The 27,593-nt window shown below is 37.1% G+C and overlaps 1 protein-coding gene across 13 annotated transcripts in view; it reads left to right on the top strand.

Moving 5' to 3' along the window:
- The window catches only part of MITF (melanocyte inducing transcription factor), a 276,773-nt gene that overhangs the window by 237,981 nt on the left and 11,199 nt on the right, over window positions 1-27,593 (top strand). For 6 of the 13 annotated variants that reach the window (XM_060202883.1, XM_007523311.3, XM_060202889.1 and 3 more), the window contains 6 exons: window positions 2,249-2,476; window positions 3,477-3,560; window positions 5,748-5,843; window positions 16,011-16,128; window positions 19,460-19,534; window positions 27,276-27,351. In XM_060202883.1, coding sequence (XP_060058866.1) covers window positions 2,249-2,476; window positions 3,477-3,560; window positions 5,748-5,843; window positions 16,011-16,128; window positions 19,460-19,534; window positions 27,276-27,351 — 677 coding nt within the window. Of the gene's footprint in view, window positions 1-765; window positions 885-2,248; window positions 2,477-3,476; window positions 3,561-5,747; window positions 5,844-16,010; window positions 16,129-19,459; window positions 19,535-27,275; window positions 27,352-27,593 lie in introns of all 13 variants that reach the window. The other 7 variants (XM_060202885.1, XM_007523312.2, XM_060202882.1 and 4 more) reach the window with 4 other exon arrangements.

Raw genomic sequence — 27,593 nt, 5'->3', positions numbered from 1 at the left:
TTAGCATAAAATAGTAAACAGTAGGGTGAAATGAGCAAATAGATAAATGCACCAGTTGTGTATGTGATAAATCTTTTGTTATCTAACCCCAATGATTATATTTAAAACTTTTTTAGTTAAAAAGGTCATGCTTTCTAATTTGAAGTGGCAATTCTTATTGTCCATGTAAGTGTACATGCAATCTTGTGTGTATGGGTTTCTGCGCTGTTTAGAATAGTCCCCCTCTTTCTTATGTGAGGTCAGTAGGAAAGTTCATATCCATCTAGCTATGTATCATGAGACTACTGAACTTGAAAGTTCAGCACAGAGCTACCTCCATACTGAGTCTTCTTGCAGTCGGAAGTGGCAGAGTTATATGACCATTAGAAAAGTCTCACGTGCAATAATATCTTTTAGAGGGTAGCTAGCTCTTAAACTATTGCTGAAAGAGAAACACCATTGTCTATTAATACAACTGGAACTAAACATGAATAGCCTTGATCTGACAGTGAGTTTGACTTTGATAGCTCATCCCTTTAAAAGGTTCTTTATATTACGGAGGTGGGGAGGAAGCATGATGTAAAGCCTAGGGTAGGGGGAGGATTGATATCAATATTTAAGTCCAAACTCATAGGGCTCCCCCCCCAAAGAAAAAAAGCTTCTTGTGGAGTGAATTTTTTTTACACGCATAACTAATTAGCTTAGGTTATTATAAGCAAGGCTGCTGTGATAAAGTTTCCGGTGGTGTCTCGGGATACCTTGTTTATAGTGCCTTCTCTACGCCAGTCAGTCTTCGAATCGGAATTACAGAAAGTAGAGGTATCGAATTGTCTACATTTTCTCATTTGATTGGGGCCACCTAAGACGTTGTTATGCTGGAAATGCTAGAATATAATCACTATCAGGTGAGCTTTCTTCTTATTTATATTCATAATGCAGAAAATTGAGCAACTTGCATTTTCAGCTTATTGTAACTGACACTGTGTTTTCACTAAGTGCAAAGTTAGTGTTTTAATTGTGTTTGTTGTTTGATATGATAAATAATTCAATGTAATTTTAAACAAAATAAATAGTAGTAGGATCTCTTCCCCCTAGTGCATGGCTGTTCTCTCTCCTTAAGCTCCTGTTCATAGCTGTAAAGATTAAATTGTATTTATCAAGGAAAAAAATTACTCTTTCATTGAAGGAAAGCAGCATTAAACATAAATGTGGGTTATGTCTCACTAAAAGCCATCTTGTATAGATACATAAATTGAAGATCACTAATGGGGGGGGGCATTTCTTGTTCTGTATTAATGTTCATAAGAAAGGAGGCCAAGTGTGTTGGTGTCGTAAATCTTCCCTTTAAAAACACATACCTATAAGTGTTAATGTATTTGAATGAAACTGCTTTAAGTGGGTTTGCTTTTATATTGAGTTCAAGATCTTAATTTAAATGCTAAATAAGCATTACTCATGAAAGTGGGAGGAATTAGTCTACAACTAATTGATTAAATTATTAGAATGTTTCAGTTTATTTTCTACAACTATTTTACTGTTGCTTCTCAAGGACTTTTTTTTTAGCAGAAAGCTGTTCTGTTTACCAAGGAAAGTGAAAGATACTGAGTTATTTATGTTCCTTCTATTATTTTTATTTATTTTTTTATTTTCCCTTTTCTTGCCCTTATTGTTTTTCATTCTTGTTGTATTTATTATTGTTATTGATGTCATCATTGTTGGATAGGACAGAGAGAAATGGAGAGAGGAGGGGAAGACAGAGAGGGGGAGAGAAAGATAGACACCTGCAGACTTGCTTCACTGCCTGTGAAGCGACCCCCCCCCCCTGCAGATGGGGAGGCAGGGACTCTAACCAGGATCCTTACGCTGGTCCTTGCACTTTGCGCTATGTGCACTTAACCCGCTGCGCTACTGCCCGACTCCCATGTTCCTTCTTTTGTTTTGCTGTTTTGATCTTATAAACCCTTTCATGTGTGTTGGGGGAAAGTTTGCCCTATAGATAGTGGCAAGTTTTTTTTTTTTTGTTATTAGGCATGAGAAGGAGAGCACAAGGTTTTAAAGAGATGCACCACTAATTAATAAGAAAACAGGACCAAGTATTAACCCAAGTCCCAGGTGACTTCAAACTTAGGTAAAAATCCATTAGCACAGCATTTGGCACAGAATAGGAGCTTAATACTTTATTCTGGTAGCTATGTTTGTGCATGAAAGAATTGTCCAAGTTTCACAAATAACAGTGCTATCCTCTTTTTCCCTCTGTGGCTATATTCAGGTGCAGACCCACCTTGAAAATCCAACCAAGTACCACATACAGCAAGCCCAAAGGCAGCAGGTAAAGCAGTACCTTTCTACCACTTTAGCAAATAAACATGCCAACCAAGTCCTGAGCTTGCCATGTCCAAACCAGCCTGGCGATCATGTCATGCCACCAGTGCCGGGGAGCAGCGCACCCAACAGCCCCATGGCTATGCTTACACTTAACTCCAACTGTGAAAAAGAGGTAATTCATGTCTTCTCCCCTCTCCTGTTTCTGACACTAAATGACTGTCTACTGGATTTTATCCTTGCCCTTGACTATGGACTCTTGTCTGTTTGTGTGGCCATATTCAGCCTTTGCCCCAAGCCTGCCAGTGTGGCTGTGGCACTCCAGCTTCTTCTCGGCATCACTGGGTTATTAGGTTATGACGCGTGACAGAGACCCTCTCTAAGTGGGACGTGGAGGCGAGAAGACTTTTTCTCCCAACCTGTTTCTGCGTAGTTAGCTTAGTGCTCTCTTTCTTCAATGCCTTTCCATTTACAAAGCAGTGAAAATGCAGAGAGAGGAGAAGAGAAGGTGGAAAAAGGAAACGCAAAAATAGAAAAGGTGTGGGACAGGCGATTTAGAAGATCCGCTTGCTGTGAATGTCTAGAATATTATTTTTATTTCTCCCTCAGTTGGAAAAAAATCACAGAATGTGCATGGATAGGCCTGTATTATATAGTGCACAAGATTTTAACAGAGGCACAGTGATTTAATTATTTTCTGGATAAATTCAATTTTGTAATAAAATTGCCACTGCCCTTTAAATCTACTTGTGTAGAGGCTGGATTGGAGACAAGACTCAAACACACCTCTATAATTTTTGCATTAAAATTTGAAGCACAAAATACCTAAGAGGAGCATTATGATTTAATATCTATTACTCCCAAATTATTAAATAATGAGTCTCCTTTTAATGGAGTTTATGTTATGTGATTACTTTTCTAAACTTCAGTTGATTTTAATTTCTACAGGAGCTATATATTTTTCCCTCTGCCCAAACCCACCTTCTTATTTTTTTCTCTGTCCAATTGTCATCTGTTAAACTGATTTGATGGAAGCTCTTCCTTTGTTATCTTCTTCATTCCTCCTTGAAAGCTTATTTCATTTTGTTGCTATGCCATCAGCCTTATATGAGCATGTCATTGAAAAGACACTTACAAATCCAAGTCATGAGCTGATTTCGCTTGTGTTTTCGCAGGGATTTTATAAGTTTGAAGAACAAAACCGGGTGGAAAGTGAATGCCCAAATATGAACACACATTCGCGCGCATCATGCATGCAGGTACTGAATGACTTGGCAGGCCAAGGATGTAACTCTTGGTAATGAGGATCTATATTTGTGACCCATCACACCTTACCAATGACTTCAGGTTTCTTTCCCCCCATTGATTTTTTTTCAATAGAATAGTCTATGAGCAGGGCCATTTTTTTTTCATCGTCATGATCATAAAACTGCTAGGGAAATTAAATTGAATGTGCATTTTCTCAAAGTTGTTTTAAGCCATTGAAAAGTGTTTTAAAATTAATACACTCAGTAAATAGAATGAAAACTTATCTATATGCCATCATCATTGTGTAGTGTGCAAATTTGTAGAGAAGGAAATTTGATCGATTTTTATAAAGCCAAGAAATGAATATATGTGTACCCTATACTATGTTTTATAACATGGAATCTCATGGAACATGTATTTTGAATCTTATTTTACTAATTTAATTGGATATTCCCCCAAGTAATTAAAGGTTATTTTGTAACATCCTGCTTAATGCATAAGCAAATATGCTATATAACTTATTTATATACATATTTGAATCTGTATATATAAGAGAAAGAAAAATAATAAGCAACACCTTTTGCTTCTATCTTCTCAACTTATACTAGTTTTTGAGTAAGAGCAAAGTTAGTATCACATCAAACTCACTAGTTTTATTTCCTTAAAAATGAAAATCATAAACATTATCCTTATTTTCAACCTTTATTTTAAAAAATGATAGTTACAAGAATAAAGAGATTACATATATCCATAGACTTTTCCCCATTAGTTACATCTTACACAGCCATAGTACAATACCAGATCAAGAAAAAAATAATCATATAAGGTAGCAAAGTTATTTTCTCTTATTATGTGTACAGATTTCTGCAACTAACACCAAAAAAAATGCAGAAACATTATTCTTAAGTCTCCTGGCCCATTTATCTGCTCACCAATTCAGTTTAAAAAGTCGTCAATTAAAAACAAATTTAACTGGTGTGCCTTGAAGTGGAACTTAATAAACCACGTGCTGGTAGTTATTCAAAATTGACCTATTCTTCTTACTTCATAGTGCTCATTTATTTTGAGTGTGTATGTTCCTGCACTGAATATTTTATACGGTTTATCATGCATTCTCATAAGAACACATATGGCAGCGATTTTTATTAGTCCCGCTTTACAAATAGACACATTGAGATTCATAAAGAAGGGGGCTTTACACTTAAGGCGGAAAATGGGAGAGTAAAGATTCCAACAAATCATTCAGTGTTGAAGCATGTCCTCTTTAATTAGAAGTGCAAAAAAAAAAACACAAAGAACACCCCTCTGAGTTCGGAGATTTCATCTTGAAGCAGTTTTCTCAAACACACGCACCAACCAGTTCAAATACATGAGGTGTTTACCAAGAAATGTTTTCACAGACTTGTCTCTGCAACTGCTGCAATGCACATGTAATCACTGTTGTTTATTATCATAACTAATGTTTTGGTACTTCAGGAATAAAATTGATCTAGTGGGAATGTCAGCACCAAGACTGTAATGATAACTTCATCCTTGTGTATTCCTTGGGGATCCCTAAGCACACTGGCAGCTGTACAAGGAGAAACTTGTTTTACAAGTCACTGTAAAATTAGTGCACAGCTAGCCTCAGTGCCCAAGCCCACACCCCTGTGCAAGCAAAAGACTGGATGACTATCTGTGTTTTCCTCTTCCAAGGAGGATGTAGGAAGGCTGTGGGGAATAACATACAGAGAAAATAAAAATGGCAACTATCATTCAAGATGAAGTTTCAGGATCTTCTTTCAGGATCTTCCTGTTTAGGGCAGGAAGTTTGATATGGAAGTTTAGATCATGGGTTCAAACTGTAGTTTGACTTTGAGTATTTCATTACTCACTTATCTCACCTGAAAAATTGCTATAATATCACCTCCCCAGATATGGCCATAGTCAGGGTAGTAATTTAGCTCATGCAAAACCCCAAGCTTGGTGCCTAGTAACTAGCAATCACTACCAATTGCTGGTTTTGTGTGACATCCTTATCACCCACTACTGTTAATGCTTTTCAAAAATATGCCTGTTTGGAAAGGAAAAAAACAGTTACTTCTTAAAATCTAACTAAGCAGTGTTACTGCGTAGGGAAGGTAGGGCCGTGAATCTCTTAGTGAGTTTGCTTTACATAGATTTTACTTATGTCTGTCTCCCATGAATTTTCCCTACAGATGGATGATGTAATTGATGACATCATTAGCCTAGAATCAAGTTATAATGAAGAAATCCTGGGCTTGATGGATCCTGCTTTGCAGATGGCAAATACGGTATTGGACTTTTTAAATATGTATTTAAGAGAGTGAGTTGAGAAATATTTGCATTCTTCTTTCCCCTTTTTTGTGGACATTCACTTATCTTTGCAAGTGATTCAATGAGAAAATTATTCCAGTATCACAGTGAGTGAATTTGACATCAGCTATTAAAATTGTCTCTTGAGTTTATCGGTAATCATTCCTGAGAGTTCATGTTAACTTTCAGTAAGACATTAGGCTCCTTCCTAATTCTTCCTGAAGTTTAATGTCCAGCCTCCCAGTGAAAGGTTATAGATTTTACTATTTGTAGTAGTATTCTAACTGGCCTGAACAAATTATAGCCTTACTAGAGAAGGTATCTCTTTGTCACAAGTAATAGAAAGATATCTAAGTTACCCTTTGTCAATAGAAAATTTTTATTACAGAATAGGTTTGTGGTCATATTATATATTCTACCCTGTCATTTGGATTGTTTATTTTCTGTGTTATGTTTCAGTTTTGTCATAGTCTTGTTGTACCATCTTATTTAGTTATTGCCATTATTCTGTTAGTCTAGTTCTAGTAATAATGCTATAAATCTGGCTCTTGAAATTATACTGTGTGTCAAGTTGGGGGTAATGTCATCGCCCTAAGTTTTAGGAATGAGAAAGGCTAGCTAGTGTTGTACATGATTACATAGCTGGGATATGCTAGAGCCAGAACTCCCCAATAGGTTTTGTACTTTATTTTATTATCATTAGTTTATTGCCAACATGATTATCGCTGTGGCTTAGTACCTGAATGATGAATCCTCCACTCCTGGTAGCCATTTCTCCTTTATTTTATTTTCTATTTTTATTTGATAGAGGGAAATTGAGAACACAGAGGAGATAGAGGGGGAAAAAAGAGACACCTGCAAGTACTTGTTTCACTGCTCTGAATTGCCTGCCACCCCCAACACAGATGGGGACCAGGGGCTTGAACCAGGTCCTTGCACATAGTAACTAATATGTAAGCTCAATCAGGTAGGCCAATATTTTAATACCTGCATCAGTCTTTTTCTGTTTCCTATGAGATCAGTGCTATAAAATTAGCATAGTCTTAAATAACTAGTAGCTTAAAAACTAACTTTCATGGGGATGAGTTGGGGGTAAAATAGTTGTAAAATAGAAGTGGAATTTCAGATTTGCAAAATTAAAAAAAAAGTCTGGGAAAGACCTGTTTCATGACAATGTGAATATATGTAACACTACTTTTAAAAATTAGATGTTAAAGCTTGTTGTTGTTTACAAGAATTCTTCTACATTGGACTTTATTTTCTGTTTAGTCCAATTTCTTCTATATTGGAAAATATTAAATTCTCTTAGTCAAGGAACATAGCTCATACTTAGTTGCAACAAAACTTTTAGAATTAAATATTGGAAGTATTTCCTCTTATTTGTTGGTCCAGTTCTGTAAGTTCAGTCACAGTCTTGTGGGATAAGGATTCCCCTTGAGGCCTCAGAGCTTCTAGAATCTTTAGTTTATGTCAGTTTCCTATCCATTTAAACTCGCTGCTTAATTTTGAAAGAATCAAATGTTCTGCCACTCTGGTAAGTGTTTCACTTCAATGCCAAAATCACTCCACCCTTTTTGAGCCCTTAGTTACAAGTGGAACCCTCAGCTTCCAAGTCTGTGTATCCCATGAGGCACAAACACTTGTCAGCAGTCAAAATCCTAGGATGAATATAAGCAAAACACTTAGAGGAGCTTGCTCTAGGGAATTTATAAATATACACAAAAATATGAATATATTTACAATGTTGTCACTGCCGTAGCAGCATTAATTAGCAATAGCCAAGTTGTCTCAAAGGAAGTTTGCTTGTGAAAGGGTTTTTTTTTTTTTTTTTAGTGGTGTGAAGGCAGTACCAGGGCATATTCAGGAGGATTGCAGAATCAACATGGTTTTTGAAAACCATTGCCTTTATTTTTCCCTTAATGCTGGTCAGGGATCTTTGTTTTCATCTGATCCAGCCTAGAACTCAATACCTTAACCATCTTCTGCAAAAAAAAAAAAAAAAAAAAATCAGGCTTATATTTCCTCGGTCTTGGATGAAGGATATTTATTAATTCACAGAAGAAACAGTAAAGCACAAAAGTTAGGAGTTGGATATTTATGATCAGACTGGGTTCAAATCCTTTTTTGTGTGTGTTTGGGCTGGGGAACAACAGCATAATATTTATGCAAATTGACTTTCATGCTTGAGGCTCCAAAGGTCCCAGGTTCAATCCCCAGCACCACTATAAACCAGAGATGAGTACTGCTTTGATCCTTCTCTCTGTATCTCTCTCATTAACATAAAGAAAATGTTTTTTTAAAAAGAAATTCCTTAAAAGGGAAATTTTTTTTTCCCATTTTCTGTGTAGCACTGCAATGCAAGAACAACAAAAGCTACGTAACTTTTTGAAGTTCTCCATTTCTCCATCTATAAAATGAGACTGATGATTATATCTTCCTTACATGGCTATCTCATAAAGTGTGCGTAACACTAGCATTGGAAACACAAATCGTACTCAGCATCATCTAAGATATTAAATGCAATTTATCGGTTATATAGAATAATTTTGGTATTTTATTTAAGTGCTATTCATTGATTCCCCCTACAATTTGTTAAGCTCTATTTTACATTTATTTTTATTTAATCTTTAATGTGGTTAAATCAACATAACATGAAATACACTAGGCCAACCGCTATTGACACATACAGTTCAGTAAAGGTAAATACTTTGATATTATTGTGAGACCACCACCATCCCTCTTCAGAACTTGTTTGTCATCCCAAAGAGAAACTCTGTAGCCTTTAAACAGTAACTCCCCCTTCTCTCCTCCTTCCTCGCCATGGTCATGATATTTCTACATTCTGTCTCCATGAATTTGATAACCCTGGTTGTAATCACACAATAGTTCCCTTTTGTATATGACGTACTAAACTTAATCTTGAATTTGTCTTTAATCCTAGTTGACTTTTGAGCATGCAGTTCCTTGTTTTTATTGCCTTGGTCATTATTTCCATTCAATTGTAATTTAAGTCACATCACATAAAAGTATAGTAGATAGACATTAGATTGTCTTGTCATTGTTTTTGAGACCCACTCCTCTTCTTCTGTCTATCCACTTGCTGGCCTTGGGAAGAGCCAAAGTCAGAACTATCATCCTGGTCACTATTGGTTGCATTCAAGTTTGACTCTGTACTAAGGTAATACACTAATTAGCCTTTGCTTTGGAGTTTGGAAATAGGATGAAAGTGTTCTCCTCAACATTGCTATTTAGAACAACATTGTTCGTATTAATCCATATGATCCTCCCAGTGAGTTTCTCTGTAACTTATACACTCCACTTTGTGTCAGGGAGAACTCTTCCTCATGACAACCACCTGAAAAACCCTATTTTCTTCTCTCTTTTAGACTGCAAACCTGTGTCTCTTCAGTCAGTCTGCATTAGAGTAGATATTTCTTCATTTTCTGATGACTCCTGAATTAACTTTAAGGCTGATTTAACATTTACTAAATGTGACCAGCACTGGGTGAAGCTCTGAATACAGATGAGTAAGGCATGCTTCCTGTTCTAGTGTTTGTTTACTAGTCTGGAAATTGAAGTCACTTCAACCCTGAATGGAGGATAGTTCAGAGGCAGAGAAATCATCCCAGGGTATCTCTCAGAGAGGAAAATGTCTTTTGAGTAGTGTGTAATTAATTCCCAGTCAGAGAGAAATAGCCTATAGACACTATGAAACGACTGGGGGGGGGGAGGGGGTACTGGGGAAGATAGCATAATGGTGAATGCAAAGAGACTCTCCATGCCTGAGGCTCCAGAAGTCCCAGGTTCAGTCCCCAACACCACTATAAGGCAGAGCTGAGCAGTGCTCTGGTTAAAAAAAAAAAAAAGAAGAAGAGGGAGTTGGGCGGTAGCACAGTGGGTTAAGCGCAAGTGGCACAAAGCGCAAGGACCAGCATAAGGATCCTGGTTCAAGCCCCAGCCTCCCCACCTGCAGGGGGTCTCTTCACAAGAGGTGAAGTAGGTCTGCAAGTGTCTGCCTTTCTCTCCCCTCTCTGTCTTCCCCTCCTCTCTCCATTTCTCTCTGTCCTATCCAACAACAATGACATCAATAAGAACAACAATAGTAACTACAACGATAAAACAACTAGGGCAACAAAAGGGAATAAATAAATAAATATTAAAAAAAAAAGAAGAAAGAAAGAAACTACTGGCTTTGTCCCACAATGTATTTCTTTCTTGTTTTTAAAAACTATTTAATTTTCATTTTCTTATTATTTTTTGCCACTAGGGTTATCACTGGGGCTCGGTGCCCACACAAAGAATCCACTACTCACTGTGGCCTTTTTTTTATAGAATAGAGAGAAATTGGGGGTGGGGAGTGGGGTGAGGGTAGGTAAATAGATAGGTGTGGACCTGCAGCTCTGCTTCACCATTTGTGAGTCTTGCCCCCTGTAGGTGGGGACCAGAGACTTAGCCAAAGGTCCTTGTACATGAGAATGTGTATGATCAATCAAGTGCACCACTGCCCAGCCACCTCATTTCCCTTCCCAAGATGTATTCCCACCTTAGAATAAGCAAAATGAGGGCTGGTTGTTGGTACATCAGGCAAAGTACACATGTTACTATACTCAAGGTCCCAGGTTCAAGCTCCCTCCTCTCCATCTGCAGGGGAAGAAGCTTCACAAGTGGTAAATCAGTGCTGCAAGTGTCTGTCTCTCTCCCTATCTCTCCCTCCCCTCTCAATTTTTCTTTGTCTCTATCTGAAATAAATAAATATTTAAAAAAAGAAAGAAAAAGAAAAGGCTAAATGTGGCCCCATGACAGCCTTCCCATATGAAACCATATCAACATTTTGTTATTTAGGGGAAAACAAGGTAGAGTAGAGCTCAGGAACATGGATTGTGATCCTGACTTATGAGTTTAAAACATATTTGTTTGTTTGTTTATTTATAAAATGGAAGTATTAACAAGACCATAGGATAAGAAGGGTATAATTCCATAATAATTCCCACCACCAGAACTCCATACCCAATCCCCTTCCTTGATAGCTTTCCTGTTCTTTGTCCCTCTGGGTGTATGGACCCAGGATCATTATGGGATGCAGAAGGTGGAAGGTCTGGCTTCTGTAATTGCTTCCCCACTGAACATAGGCATTGGCAGGTTGATCCATACTCCCAGCCTGTCTCTCTCATTCCCTAGCGGGATAGGGATCTGGGGTGATGGAGCTCCAGGACACCTTGGTGGGGCTGTCTGCCCAGGGAAGTCAGGTTGGCATCATGATAGTGTCTGAAATCTGGTGGCTGAAAAAAGAGTTAAGATATAAGGTAGAAGAAATTGTTCATTAATCATGAACCTAAAGACAAGAATATTGCTGATGAAGATTTGAGGTCTCCATTTTAGAAAAAGCTAGTAGGTCTATTTTGGGTATATTTCCAAGGGCCCATGACCCTACTAGTTTTTGTCTGAGCTTGACTTCTAACATGCAGGTGACCTAAGTTATTGTCTGGGGAGATGGTGTCATAGTTGGAAAAAAGGACTAGAAAGCCGGATCAGGGAAGAGAATAGCTCCCCTGAATGGGAAAAGTTTATAAATATTGTTAAGTATAAACCCCATAGATTTGATCTGAGGCCCATAGTCAGCACAAGAGCCTATGTAACCTGTGCATCCCTGTAGGTCTGGGCACACATTCTCACATTCACGTCAAGGAACATTCCAGGCTGCACTACTTTCAGGACCCATCATCCTTGGGTGATAGGTAGAGTATGTTGTCCAACCTCCCTTAGGAGAATGGAACATTCCCTACCCTTGTTCATCTACATTGAGGGAAAGGTCCTATAGGGGCCCACAAAGGGTCCATTATGTTGTTCCTGATGGAGATGACCAGTGACAGTGGTGAGATGGATCCACTAGAGGTCTAGGCCCACCATGTCTGTGTGAGAACCCCAGGGGTCCCTTACCAGAGCCCCAGGTGGCCTGGTAGTGACTAAAATGTCGTCATTAAAGTATGCCAGTCTCTTGCCCTTATTCAGCTTTTGTAGTCCTTATTTTGTATGACAAGGTTAGCTTTGGAGTGATTGACATTTTGTTCAGTAAGTTGCTTGAGCACTCCACCTCGTTTTTCTTGTCTGTAAAAATGGGGATGATGATAGTATCTAAAATAGTAGAATCCATGTGAAAAATCTCAGGAATTTTCCTACAAAATGCAGTAAGAGCCACCCTCATTCTGATAGGTCTTACCTAAATGTTAGTGACTAGCAGTTAGTCCTGACACAATGAGGTCTTGTCAAAACTTAAAGAAGTTACCACAGCTTTTATTTTTTTTCCCACAGTAAAGTTTAAAGTTCTTCACATTAGGCATATTCCCTTTTTGCTTCTTTGAAATGCTTTATTTTAAATTAACTACTTAAAAAATAAAGTGGAAAGAACACTTGTAGAAGAAACTATCCTAAGGGAATTGAAGTCTAGAAATAACTATTCTGAGAGCACAAGAGCCCTCTTGTACCATCACAAACAAAGCATAAAAGTCCCAGTTTACTTGTGTTAACAGTGCTTACTTGATATTCAGAGAAAAGTATCGTCTAAATAGAAAAAAAGGTAATAACATTTTGCAATTATCATCTACTTGGAAAAATACTTCTTTTGGCTGAGCAGAACTTTGAAAAACTTGATTCAGACCAAGTTTGGGCCATATCTGTCTTTTCATTATTTGCCCCAGTTAAGACAGGGACTTTCATTTGTCTATTATGAATCTTAACTGGAAATTAAACCTTGTCCACAACATGGATGAACTAGATAAAAGCTCAGCAAAGATACAACATAGCCATGTTAACAGATTATTTTAACTGAATTATTATGTTAATTCTGTGTTGTTCTTTTTTTTTTTTTTTAACATTTTGTTTATTTGAGAGAGAGAGAGAGAGAGAGATTCTGAGACCAGAACCCTGCTAGCTCTGGCATATGGTGATGCCAGTGATAGAACGAGTGGCCTTTGGCTTCTCAGGCATGAAATTCTGGTCAGACTTCATTCAGTGCCTCTCTCTCCTACCCCTAACTATTTATGAGTGAGTTTCTCAGATCCACTATAGAGACTACAGAATCCTTTCTTAAGTATTCAAGACTAGATTCTCAATCTTAGTTAAAAAGAAGATACTTTTAATCCACATTCCTTTTCAAATAGCTACAACATATGACAATCATTAGGATAAGAATGTAAAATACAGTTTAGGTCAAGTCCCTCAGTGTTGGCGCCATCAACATGGGATAGATGGTCCTATTTATTACAGGATGTTTAATAGTATCCCTGGCCTAAACTCACTATGGCATCCTCAGTCAAAAGTATCTAGACATTGACAAATGTCTCTTGGAGAGGCAAGATAGAGAAATGCAGCTTTGGGATAATGAATGGCCTCTAGTACTGATTCTGTGGTTTCTGTCATTGTATTTGCACTGCAGTCTCTAATGGTTGATGGAATACTTGACAATCAACATAGCAAGTAGTTTCATTGATCAAAGTGAAGATTATCTTAATTGTCCAGTACAGTAGTTTTAGAAAAAATATATATATTACTTATATGCCAGCCTATCAGCTTACTGATTGTTTAGGTATCAGGTACTGCTTATGTTGCTTTATCATGTTTGGTTTTGTTTCTCCTCCTGAAAGCAGCACCTCACACATGATTGATTTTAGCATTCTAGGCTGTTTTTTTTTTAATATTGTTTTTGTTACTTTTTTTTTTTAAAGATTGTTTTCTTTCTATTTCTTAGAGACAGAGAGCAAAAGATACCATAACACCAAAGCTTTTTTCAATGCAGTGGGGACTGGGCTCAAAGCAAGGTTGCACACATGGCAATAACAGTACATTACACACATGAGCTTTTTGCCAGCCCTCTGCTTTTTCATGTATATGTGTATGTATATGTGTATGTATATATGAGAGAGATTGCAGCACTGGAGCTTCATCTGACATTTTCCAAGTTATACTGGGACTTGAACCTGGGTCATGTACATGGCAAGGCATATTGGCCTACCAAGTAAATTACATCTCTGGCCCTACATTTATTACTACCACTTCTTTTTCTTTTTTTTCTTTTAATTGCTACTAGGATTATTGCTCCAGATTAAGTATCTGCATAACAAGTCCGTACCTCCTGGTGGCCATGCTTTTACTTTTCTCTTTTCCCCTTTCTGTCCATTTATCTCTTTCTATCCCATTCTTGTATGTATCCATAGCTCTCTTCCTATTTCTCCTCTGCCGTATCTTTGTCAAGGCCTCTTTCCAATTTTTTATTCCTTCTCTCTCTCTCCCCCCCCCTTTTTGTGAGTCTAGATTTACTAAATACTTGTACATATATCATTATACTTTAGAATACTGTGGTATATTTATTCTAGCACAGCAGAAACTTAATTATGTATCTGTTCAATTTAGATCTGTTGCTAACTTTAGAGTTTCTTTTTTTTAAACTACCTGTATTTGCCTGTTTATTTCTGACCATATCATAATATAATCGCACGTTTTGCATATAATTTGCAGGAGAAAATATATGTGATGTGTTTCTAGAGTTATTAAAATAAGTTTTATTTTAGTAACAAACAAACATTTAGTAACAAACATTTAGTGTCAAATTCACATTCTTGGTGTATTGATACCCATTAATTAGTTCACCTAACAATTAAAATTCATGAAAGATAGGATCATATAAACTGGTCAGGAAGTCTTATCCTATGTATTTCTCTCTCTCATATTTCTAGTTATGGGTTTAGTTCACAAGGTATGTATTTAGTAGCCATGAAAGGAATAGATGACTGGCGGCTGCCAATGACACATTTATGTCATTGTATATTTTTATCTTTATGGTAGTAGCCAGTTGAGAGAATGTAAGGTAATATACTGTAGTATAATTGTTACTAGGTATTTCCAAGTCACTGAACATTTTAATAATACTTAAATCCTATATAAATGTCCTTTTCTTAGAGACAGTAAAATTCAGTGTGTCATTGAGTAAGAAGGGAATCACTACATGACATAGTCTTAAACTGTTATACTTCTGGAAATTCTTTGAACCCAGCTGAAAATCAGAAGTTCCTATTGTGGAAATAGTTAGGTCACTTCACTATTTTCCAATCTTTTATATTTAGAACTTCAGGTCAGGGACTAGAAAGAAAATGTCTATAAAATACTCAGTTACCTATAGTGAACGACAGGGAAATGCATATATATATGACAAAGGGAAATTAGATGAGAAAAAAGTAAGTTTACTCCTTCAAAATATTTAAATCAGGATTAGTGGAAAACATTCTTAAGGTTCCTTGGGAAAGTTAAATATTTCCTCCTTCTCCTTCTCCTCCTCCTCTTCCTCCTCTTCTTCCTCCTCCTCCTCCTCCTCCTTCTCCTCTTCTTCCTCCTCCTCTTCCTCCTTCTTCTTCTTCTTGTGTAATTTCTTTCATTAAAGTCATTGAGCTCCCTCTTGTGGCTTTGTGAAAATTTTCAGTTTCAAGGAAAAACAGCTTTTCTTTAGCAGTATAGAAGCAGCTTCTTTTCTTAAGAAACCCAAATCTCATTCTCATTGCTTCCTCTTTATAAAGAGAGTATAAGAAAAGGGAGGAGTAAGATAGAAGGAAAAAATGGACATTGACAAAAAATTCAGTTTTGTGAAAAAGGTCATACCATATAAGAATATTGTTTTTCAAAAACAGTAAACATTTGCTGAAAATGGACTGTATACTATTAGAACTGTTATACAATATATTTACCATGCTACCCATTATTAATTACCACACAAAATGAACTCATCAGGATATCTTTCAGGGGGTGGGGATGGGCTAGGGAGTTCTGATGCGGGTATATGTGTAGAGTTGTAGCTCTCTTATCCTATGGTCTTGTCAGTATCTCCATTTTATAAATTACAAAATTAAAAAATAAATAAATCCATCAGCTTGGTAGTATAAAAACTTCATGGAGGCAAAATTCTGGTTTCATGTCTCAAAAAGGAGAGACCGGTTTTTAAGTGAATGGAAAGAGAAACATCTTGTGTTTTCTTATTTTAGAACACAACTTTCATATTAAACCGCTTCCATTAAATAAAGTCTGGAATAGGATGTGGGTTTTATCTGAGTAATTTTGGAATTGTCCTGGTAATCCATTTCTGTTACTATTTTTCTTTCTAGTTACCTGTTTCTGGAAACTTGATTGACATCTATAGTAACCAAGGCCTGCCTCCCCAAGGCCTCACCATCAGTAACTCCTGTCCAGCCAACCTTCCCAACATCAAAAGGGAGCTCACAGGTAAATACGTAGTGAATAGACCTTTTCCTTGGGATTTTTTTGTTAACCTATAAGCAAAGTTATCAAAGTAGTGATCTCTTCACTGTTAACAAATTTCAGATATACTTTTTAAGTCTGTTCAGTGGTTGAAATACTGAACACTGAAATTCTGTTTTACTGAGAATTGAGGCCACCATTACTCTTTGCATCTCTCCTGCTTTTATGACTTCTACCCTCTTTGAGGTGATGACAACTGGCCACACAGTCAGCTATAAAATGTGTGTGTCCAACTTGGTGTTAAAAGTCCGTTACCTAATCTCCAAAGACATTTGAGCTTGAGAACCTGGCTCTAAATTTTTGTTAGAAATACACTCATATTGGACTAAAGCAACAATTTATTTCTTTTAGTTCACACAACAGGCTTTCCTGCCTGAGCCTTAGAAGTCCCAGGCTGAATCCCTAGCACCAACAAAAGCCAGCGCTAAGCAGTGTTCTGGTGAAATGAATAAATGAATAACTGAATAAATGGATCCAGCAGTGGCACACCAGATAGAGTGCACATCCCTCAGTCCCTAACTACAAGAATAGGGAGCTTCACAAACAGAGGAGCAGTGCTGCATGAGTCTTTCATTCTCTCTCCCTATTTCTATCTCTCTCTCTCTCTGTCTCTGTACCATAAAAAGAAAGATTGGAAGGAAGAAAAGGAGGGACACTAGCGACACTGAAGTCGTTATACAGTCACTGAGCTCCAGTGATCCCACTGGTGGCAATAAAGGAACAAAGAAAAAATAAGAACACATTTCTTTTGTCTTAGGATGACTCTTGTTATTTTAACATGTATAAGATTTACTACTTGGAGGAAAAAACAAGTTAGAGAATGGGAAAAACAGTATTGTTTTTCCTCCCTTCCTTCCTTGCTTCCTTCCTTGCTTGCTTCCTTCCTTCCATTCTTACAGGACCTTCACTGCTCCAGGTCACCTTTTCCAGAGAGAGAGATTCAGAGAGAGAATAAGAGAGAGACCCTAATACCAGGGCCAACAAAATAGCTCATTTGGATAGTGTGCTGCTTTGTCATGTTCGTGACACAAGTTCAAGCCTGGCTCCTGACAAGTTGAAAGCTTTGGTACTGTGTGTTCCCTCTACCTCTTTCTCTTTCTTTCTTCCTCTCCCTCCCCACCCCCACCTTTTCTGTCAAAAGAGAAAAACCACAGCACTAAAGCTTTTGCCAGTGCTGTAATACTCCCATGTGGTGTACAAAGGACTTGAGCCTGGGATGTATTCACGACAAGGCAAAAGTCTACTCAGGTGAGCTACATCCATCCCCGCCCCCCCCCCCCATCACCATATTTGTTCTTATGGAACATAGAGAATTACCTATCTTGATATTTACTGGTTTAGAGGAGGAATTTGGACATTAAAACATAATAAAACTATATTAAAATTGACTTTTTTCTATCACTATGGTGAATTTTTAACTGACAGTGGTGAATTTTATCATCTCTACTCGCTGCCCTATTTTTATTCGTTGCTCACATCCTACAGTAGTAGGTAAGCAGACTGAAGTATGGGCTATGAATCTGGTGCAAAAAAAAAAAAAAAAAGAATTCTGTTCCAGAGTCTTTTTTTTTTAGACTGAATCAAATGATTTATGAATAGAGGACATGTTTACTTATTATGCTATAGACATAGTAATATATGTATAATTGACTATATTATACAGATTATTTAACTCACTGTCTTATCAACATTTTCCCAATACAATGTATTACTTTTAATCAGTGAATTAAAAACCTTCCCCTAGACCATAATATAATTAAAGGAGAGAGATAATTGTGAAGCTAACTTCACAGTGATCTGAAAGTAAGAAATAACTAACTAATCAGCTGCACACACATAAAGAAACAATATGCTTTCAGGACCGGGGAGAAGGATCATGGTTCTACGAAAGACTCTCATGTCTGAGGCTCTACAGTTCTCCATTCAATCCCCAACACCATAAGGCAGAGCTGAGATGTCCTCTGGTCTCTCTCTATGGTCTTTTTTGAAAAATTGCCTCAGTAAATTGTTATATAGGAAAAACTTCTTTGTAAAATATGATGCCCAGAGTCAAAACCAGGACCTCACACATACAAGACATATACTCTATGGCTGAGCCACCTCCTTGGCCCTTTTCAGTGTATGAGAGAGAGTAAAGCACAATTCCACTGCTGTTTTTATTACAGTCTGATTTGGTGTCAGGAACTGAATGCAGGACCTTTGTATAGAAAGCACATACTCTTCCACTGAGCCATCACTAAGACCCCAGAGAGACATTTTTTTTTTTTACTAGACCATTAATCTGAGTTTTAATTAGTTAGCAAAAACATTGAAAGTCAACAAATATCTGAGAAATAAGTCTTAGAAGATACTGCCAAATGAAATCTATATTAAATTATAATAAAATATGTTTTTAGTAGGTTGCTGGGCTGTGGCGCACCCAGTTAAGCACACGTAGTACTAAATCTTTATGCATGTATGTACTTCAGTAAGAAATTCTATATGGATGTAAAATTTTCATTCATGGTAATGTAGTATTTCAAATATCACTTCTGAAGAGAAAACAACAAAAGCTCCCAAATTCTGGAATCAAACTATATTTTTTAATTTTGTTTTATTTTGCTCTCTGCAATACAATAAATAATCCTTTCTAGCACAGAGGTCTTACCAGAGCTGCTATGCAGAGACCTTTCCAAATGGAGGTAGCAGTAAATACCTCTGTATCCAATTCGAGATTAAAAGAAAAAGAAGAAAGAAAATGAACTAAGTCTGGTAAATAATTATTCCTCAGGGTCATTAAATAGTCGCATTTGAGCTGATGGTGGGGTCCAGCTCCAAGTTATGGAAGTCCTGGGGGGGAAATGAGTTCATTTCCTGTAATCAGAGACCCATTTGGGGAACTTCTGCACTAGGTTTTCAAACCATGTGTTAAAAAGCATCAAAGAAAGAAACCCCCCCAAAAAATTTCTGTTGTCTAAAATAAAAATTGACTCGATAATTGAAAGTTAACAGCAAATGTCCATAGTTACATGGCTACTTGCTTTTCTGTAGCTTAAATCTTGATATTTACAATATGTGTTGCATCTTTGTCACTGGTTTTTCCCATTTTATGGAAGGTGAATTTTTGCATTTCTTTGATATGTGCTACTTTTGGAAAAGTGTGCTTTTGACAAGTCATCATTTTCAATAACCTTATTTTTACTTAAAGTCAACTCAGATAAGCATTCATATGTATACAAAATTAGATGTTTTATAGTTTACATTTTTGTATGCCTTGAACAATTCCAATTTCTAATTACTTCATTCACGTGCACAGCGTGTATTTTTCCCACAGAGTCTGAAGCAAGAGCATTGGCTAAAGAGCGGCAAAAAAAGGACAATCACAACTTGAGTAAGTTGACTTTATGCTAGTATTTAGCATTGGTACTGATGACCCCACACATATTAAACATTTTTCTAAAAAATTTTGGAGGGAAGTTGATTTCCTTAGCTGTTACCATACATTTATACATCTTAATGAAAGTTAAATACTTTTGAGAGTAAGTCAAGATGTATGTCTTCCCACATATAGTATCTCAAATGCTTGTTTTCACTTTCTGAAGTCTCTTATTTTCCTTAGTTTTAAAAAGAGTTTTAGTTGGGCTTGTCTTTTTTTTTTTTTTTGAGAGGGATCCCCAACTACCCAATTAATCAGTGTTGCTCACACTGGAACTTATTAACAAAAGGGGATGATGGGCATACCTTCTCCAGTGAGATTTGAAAGAAAAGAAACAGATCTGGAGGGGAAACAAAAGGGAAGGTAATCTCCCAAATTTATAACTTTATCTGTGACTTAAAAAAAAAAGTATCCTATCATTTGAAAACTTTTTGTATTTAGCTTATTCTTAATCAAACTCTTGAGCTTTTTCCTATGAAAATTTAAAAGGTTTACTTCATTAATTAAAAGTAGGCAATATGGTAGGTAAATAAATAAATATGATTGAACTCAGAGAGGAAATAGTTTGTATGTATATGAAGTTCTCATCTCATGGCCACCTGTCCTATTTTTTTGAAATCAATTTTTAACAGTAGGAGGTAAATATGTATCCTTGTAAAAATGTAAAAATGATAGAATAATGCGTGTTTTTTTTTTTTTTTTTTTTGCTTCCAGGGTTATTGCCAGGGCTCGGTGCCTGCACCACGAACCCACTGCTCCTTTTTCCCTTTTGTTATCCTGGTTGTTTTATCATTGTTGTAGTTATTATCATCATTGTTATTGATGTCGTTGTTGTTGGATAGGACAGAGAGAAATGGAGAGAGGAGGGGAAGACAGAGAGGGGAGAGAAAGATAGACACCTGCAGACCTGCTTCACCGCCTTTGAAGCGACTCCCCTGCAGGTGGGGAGCCCGGGTCGAACCGGGATCCCTACACGGGTCCTTGCGCTTTGCACCACGTGCCCTTAAACCGCTGCCCTACCACCCCGACCCCCTATGCCAGTGTTCTTGATTTTGAGGACTAAGCCTTATTTTTTTCCAATTTGCTGTGGGTTTTCTCAACCTTTTTCTCTGTACTTAAGAATATACATGAAGAACAGACAGAGTTGCTTTGTGTATTTGTACTCTGTTGCTCATATTTTCATTATTGTTTACATTTTTATTCAAAATTATGTCCAAGAGAATTTTGCTGTTATGGATCTATATTTGTCTACTTTTTTTTTAATGTGATATTGGAGATTGGACCCAGAGTATCAGATATGCACAAACCCATGAAGCACCTCCCGGCCCAACCTTTTCCATCTTTTAGATGAGAGTGATAGTATAACACTACTCCACCATCCATGGAGTTCTACTGGCTTCTCTCAAGCGGTGCCACAGACTGAACCTAGACCCTTAGAAATCAGAAATAGGTGGTCCAGGAGATGGCGCAGTAGATAAAGCATTGGACTCTCAAGCCTGAGGTCCTGAGTTCAATCCCTGGCAGCACATGTACCGGAGTGATGTCTGGTTCTTTCTGTCTCTCCTTCTATCTTTCTCATTAATAAATAAATAAAGTAATTTAAAAAAAAAGAAATCAGAAATAGGTGTTTAACCACTCACCCACCTCTCCAGCCAATGGCATGTGTTACATTTGATAGTTTTTTTGTGTGTGTTACATTTCATAGTTTGTTATTTAGAATTTATCCTACCGCTACATGCTTATATTGTTTCCAGTTTTTGCCTTTTATAAACAGCTATGCAAGCCTTTTCATTGCTGTCATGATTATCTCTGGGACTTGGTGCTAGCACTATAAATCCTGCACTCCCTGTGACCTTTTTTTTGTCCTTTCTATTTTATTGCAGAGAGAAATTGAGGCAGGGGTCGGGAGGGATAGACACCTGCTGATCTGCTTCACCACTCATGAAGCATCAACCCCCCCACACACACACACAGGTGGGGAGCAGGGGCTTAAACTTGGGTTGTCACTCTTGGTACTATGTGTGCCTGACCAGGTGTACCACCTCCTGGCCCCCTCCATGCGGGACTTTTAATGTACTAAAGCATTTGTTTTTTAGTCCCAGAGGTTAGGTTAGGTTAGGTTAGGTTTTTTTGTTTGTTTGTTTGTTTTTAATAGATACTATCCATTTCAATTTTCACTTTAGGTCTGAGAGACTTTCTCGGAATCTTAACCGAAAGATTTGGATTAATTTTTATTTTTAATTAATTGATTAATTAATTACATTTTATCTTTCTTATATTTAATAGGGTAGGGAGAAACTTAGGGAGGAGTGTGGAATATGAAGAGAGATCCTACTCACTGCTTCTGAACCTTGCCCCCTGCAGGTGGGGCTTTGGGGTTTGAACTCAGGTCCTTGAGCATGGTAAAGTGTGCACTCAATTGAGTGTGTCACCACCTGGCCCCTAGATTGATTTTTACAAGGTCTCCTATAGTGCCCTAGTGTTCTTACTCTAAGGTATTTTTTATTTTGAAAACATCTTAGAAATAAGATAATTTTGACCTCCAAAATTCACCTAATTACTAAGTGCAAAACTGTGTTGAATCTTGTTAAAAAAAAAAATATATATATATATATATATATATAAATATATATATATGTATAAAACACCTAAACTCTCAAGTTCATGGTTATCAGTAAAGTACAAACGCAATTACCTCAAACTCTGAGGGTAATGAAACAATCACTACTCTTCTGTTAGAAATTAAAACTCAGAGTTAGACTGGCTAAACTTTTCTTCTTCTAGGACTTTATCTTGTGATAGTTCTTCCCCAAAATCGCAAATGAACACATATATTCATATATTTATTCTTTTGTAGTTATTTATTGAACCTCTGTTTTCTTTTGTCTTTTATTGCCACCAGGGTTATCCCTGGGACTCTGTGATAACCAAGCCCCTAGCAGCCATTTTTTTTTTTGCCTCCAAGGTTATTACTGGGGCTCAGTGCCTGCACCATGAATCCACTGCTCCTGGAGGACATTTTTCCCCCTTTTGTTGCCCTTGTTGTTGTAGCCTTGTTATGGTTATTATTGTTATTGTTGTTGTTGATGTCATTTGTTGTTGGATAAGACAGAGAGAAATGGAGAGAGGAGGATAAAACAGAGGGGGAGAGAAAAGTAGACACCTGCAGACCTGCTTCACCGCCTGTGAAGCGACTCCCCTTCAGGTGGGGAGCCGGAGGCTGGAACCGGGACCCCTACGCTTGTCCTTGTGCTCTGTGCTACCTGCACTTAACCTGCTGCGCTACCGCCCGACCCCCCCCCTCTTTTTTTTATAGAAATAGAGAGGGAAGGGGGATACAGAGAAGTAAGAGAAAGACATGTATGGCACTGTTCTGTGGCTTGTGAAGCTTCCCCCTTGCAGGTAAGGACTGTGGAGCTTAAGCCTCAGTCCTCAAACATGCTAATGTGTGTGCTCTACCAGGTATGCCACCACTCAGCCATAAATCTATGATTGTATAACACTTTTCTATAGAAGTAGACCAGACAGATGGCTACTTTTCTTGTTCATATGGGCAAACCATAGGTGTGTAAATAAATACATTAAAAATAATTTTAATATAGGGTAAATACTATGATAGAATAAAACACACCAGCAGCTGCAAAGCTATTCATTAATCATGTAAAGGAGGGGAAAACTAAGTTGTCTAAATATTTATATGAAGAAGATTTGTAAATAAATTAAGGCACATCCATCTGTAGGCTACTCAGTGGGTCTTAAGAAGAATAGGGTTGGATTTCTATCTGACTTAGATGTCTGCAGCATATTACCAAGTGCAAAGAACAAGTGGAAGAATTATATATGTTGTATCTCATTATTTTAGAAAGCCATATTGCACTGACTGTGTACCAGTGTATTTATATAATTATATGTGTGTGTCATGGAGGGCTAGAAGTTATCCTTATTGTTACAATTTCCTTAGCCATGTAGGTGTTGGGTGACATAAAGAATGGACTTTTTTCTTACTTTATACAATTTTGGATTTAATTTTTTTTTTTAACCAGAGCACTGATCAGCTGATCAGTGCAGGGGATTGGATTGAACATGAGACTTCAAAGCCTCAGGCATGACAGTCTGTTTGCATAACCATTATGCTATCTACCCCTGCCTACGATTTAAGATTTTTTCAAGCAGACATCACTTTGGTAATATAAATACTGTTGAGATGGAAAGGTGCTGAATTAAAAATGAAATATAAATCTAAATGTTGATAATCAAATTTGTCAGCAATATGGTCACAGCAAAGATAGATGCAGAATCATTTTAGTGTGTCATTCTCTATATAATGTACAATTACTATAATGCCAAGGCATATTTAGGTGCCTAGAATGCAAATAAGAAAACATAGTAAATTAGCTATACATATAGGTATTTTATGATAGGAAATTCTGTGGCTGGACATGGGTGGTGGCAGTTTAGCCCTAAAAGCAGTGTTCAGGAAATATTCTGAGGTGAATCTGAGCCACTGTCTGAGGGAGACAAGACACAACTACTTTATGCAGGCTACAGATGTTCCAGGCATAGGAAATAGCAACATAAACTTGTTAGGTGCTGAGTGTATGTGTCTTGCCTGAGGAAAATAAGATGCTGATGGCATTAAGAAGAGGGGCAGTGCAGGTAAATCACACTAGGAGATGTGGCCAGATTAAGTGGATAATAGAAAATGTGAACAGAGAGGTGGTAATCTGCCATATCCTTGTAGGACACCTTAAAGCCTTAGCTTAGATGAGATGGGAAGTGTTTGGAAGGTCTTGAGCTATGAAGTGATGTGCTCTAGCTTACATTTTAAGTGGATCCCTCTGGGTGTTGTATTCTAGATAGACCAAAGAGGGTTGGGGAATGGTGAGCTTAGGAGAAACAGAAATAGATGTTAAGAGGATTTCAGTCATCCAAGCAAGAGATGGTAGAGATGACAAGCAGTGGAACACCTGCCGAGCACACATGTTATCATGCAAATAGACCTAGGTTCAAGCCCCCATTCCCATCTGTATGGGGGAAGCTTCACAAGCAGTGGAGAGTTTTTAATCATTCTTCCCCTCTCTTCCCTTTCCTCTCCTAGTTTATCTCTGTCTCTATAAGAAATAAAAAGGAAAAAAAAAATCACCACCAGGAGTGGCAGGCTGTGCAGATACTTGAGCTCTAGTGGTAGCCTCCTAAGAGATTGAAGTGGACAGGTTCTGGAAATATTTTGAAGGTAGAACAAATAGAGTTAATAATGAAGGTGATGTGAAATATGAAAAAGAACAAATATGTAGAACTGACTTCTATGTTCTGACCTAAATCATTGGGATACTTGTGAGATAGGTGGAACTAGTTTGAATAGAATTTCTTGTGTGAACTATTCGGGCTGTTCCTTAATCCCCATAAGGAGACATGTAGTACTCATGTGAATCTAGTAGTCATGTCTTCTACTAGACATGTGAAGCTGAAGTTCTAAGCTGTTTGTACTGGCAACAAGGGTGTGCAAGTCATTGTGACTATCTTAATTCAAAACCATGAGAGAAATGGCATCAGCAGGAAGTGAAGGGCGATTAAAGAGAGTCCCAAGAATCATTTCCTGGGCATACATAAATGATCACAAAAGATACATATATGTGTGTGTGTGTGTATGAAATTTAGCAGTGGACCATGTCTAGTTCATAAGGGGAAGTTTTATTTTACTTTATATACTCCCACATTTTGTGAATTGTTATAATTATCATGGAAAAAATAAAGCACGTCTTACTTTAGAGTTTTGAAAAATGCTAACTATAAGAACAGAAATACAAAATTTTCTTTCAAGACCACAAGTATATCTTGCTATTTATAATTTATAAAAGTCTAATGATAAGGCAGCATTGCATTTAACTTCATTGTAAAAAAATAACTCATCAGTTGAGAAAGATGTATAGAACTATTTGAGTACAGAATGTTGGTGAGTCAAATATAAATTTGTATAGGCTGCAGCATGTTAAAAGTAAAATTATACCTTGAACACAATTTATTAGACTGTGTGTTATTTGACAAATTATGTAAATTGGAAGCACTTATTAACTCAGGCTCTTCACTATTTCACTCTATTCTAAGAATATAAAAATATAATTGAATGTACAACTGAATTAATAAATATTAATCCCATTAGGGTGATAGTAAAGTTAAAGTGGTAGGCTAAACTTCTAGAGTTGCTTTATTCATGTCATAGCTACTTAACACACTTGCTTATTGAGCACTTGAAATATTCACATGATGATATTCTGTAAGCATAAAATACAGCCTAGATTTTGGAAACATTACAGAGAAAAGATTATTAAACGTCTAAGTTACAAATTGTATGTTGAGCACATGTTGAAATAATATCTTACACAGGGGATTTAATGAAATATTAGTCTAATTTTTTACATAGCTACTAAAAATTTTGAATGTCATACTTTTATTTTGAAAACAGTGAACTACAGCTTTCTAAGAATGCTTTCTACATTTTAAATGGTTAAAATAATAAAGCTTTATTAATATTATTTATTAATATTAATTTATTTCTATGATTTAATTTATTAATATAATTTATTAATAATGCTTTCTACATTTTAAATGGTTAAAAGAATAATTCCATTTGATGTGTGAAATTGTATAAAATTCAGATTTTGGAATTCAGTACTTCTCTTATAGTGACTTAAGTTGCAAAATAAAATAAATTATTTAAAATTTGAACTTTGGGGGGGCCAGGTGATGGTGCACCAGGTTAAGTGCACATAGTAAGTAGTGCAAGGACCCACACAAGCTGCACAGAGTCCCTGGTTTGAACCCCCTGTTCCCCACCTGCAAGAGAGGTCACTTCACAAGGGGTGAAGCTGGTCTGCAGATATCTATCTTTCTCCCTTTATCTCCACCTCCCCTCTCAATTTCTCTTTGTCTTATCTAATAAAATGGAAAAAATGGCCTCCAGGAGCAGCGGATTCATAGTGCACACTCCAAGCCCTGGCAATAACCCTGGAGGCAAAACAACACCAAAAAAAATGTCTTGTAGAATTCCTTTTCTCTTTAATTCTTTAAGTACACACATATTGCCTTCAACATTGTTGTTTGACCTGAATAGCCAATCCTTTGCAGAATAATTGCCACCCCTTGGTCTGGAGGATCAGGGTTGAGTTCCAACTGTTCCGCACTTTGGGTGAATATCTTCAGATACTCACCAGTTGTGTATGTCAGTGCTTTGTAAATGGCAAAGTTCTATACTGATAATACCCCACACCCCACCTGGAGCTCGGTGCCTGCTCAACTCCAACATTCCTGGCAGCCATTTTTTTGTTCTTTTTCATTCTGTTTTTGATACAGGGTGATGTGGGGTGTGGGGGAGGAGAAGGAGAGAGGGAAGCAATACCTGTAACACTGCTTCAATGTTTTTGAAGATGCCCTTACTGCAGATGTGACTAGGTACTTGAAGACTGATCCTCTAGAATTGTAATGGGTGTGCTGTACTGGGTAGCCCACTACTCACAGCCCCCAGAGTACTTGACATCTCGTACCTAGAACCCTAATAATGTAAAAATATCAGTATAACTTTACATTGTTCTGACCTGGTGAAGTTAGTACCACATGCCTTTAATGAGATTTGTTAAATGAGGATGTGGCACTGTTACTAATAGCTTTTTTTGTGTGTGCCCTTTTTTTTTTTTTGAAGTTGAACGAAGAAGAAGATTTAACATAAATGACCGCATTAAAGAACTAGGTACTTTGATTCCCAAGTCAAATGATCCGTGAGTACAATTGCATGTTAATCTGCATCATATATTTTTTGTAGCTTAATGTCATGTTATGAAAAAAAAACATTCAGCTATAAAAACTAGAGGAGAGAATTCCTGTCTCCATCTTTGGTTGCACTCCAAAATGTGCCCTGCATCTTTCTTTTGGTTAGTCTCATCAAACTAAAATTTTGAGAGAAATTAACTGAATTGTACAAAAGGATTGTTGAGGATTTGATGTCTAGCTTTAAATATAA

Source organism: Erinaceus europaeus, chromosome 12, assembly GCF_950295315.1.
Source record: "Erinaceus europaeus chromosome 12, mEriEur2.1, whole genome shotgun sequence".
Lineage (NCBI taxonomy): Eukaryota > Metazoa > Chordata > Mammalia > Eulipotyphla > Erinaceidae > Erinaceus > Erinaceus europaeus.
This window is presented reverse-complemented; position numbering and strand designations above follow the sequence as displayed.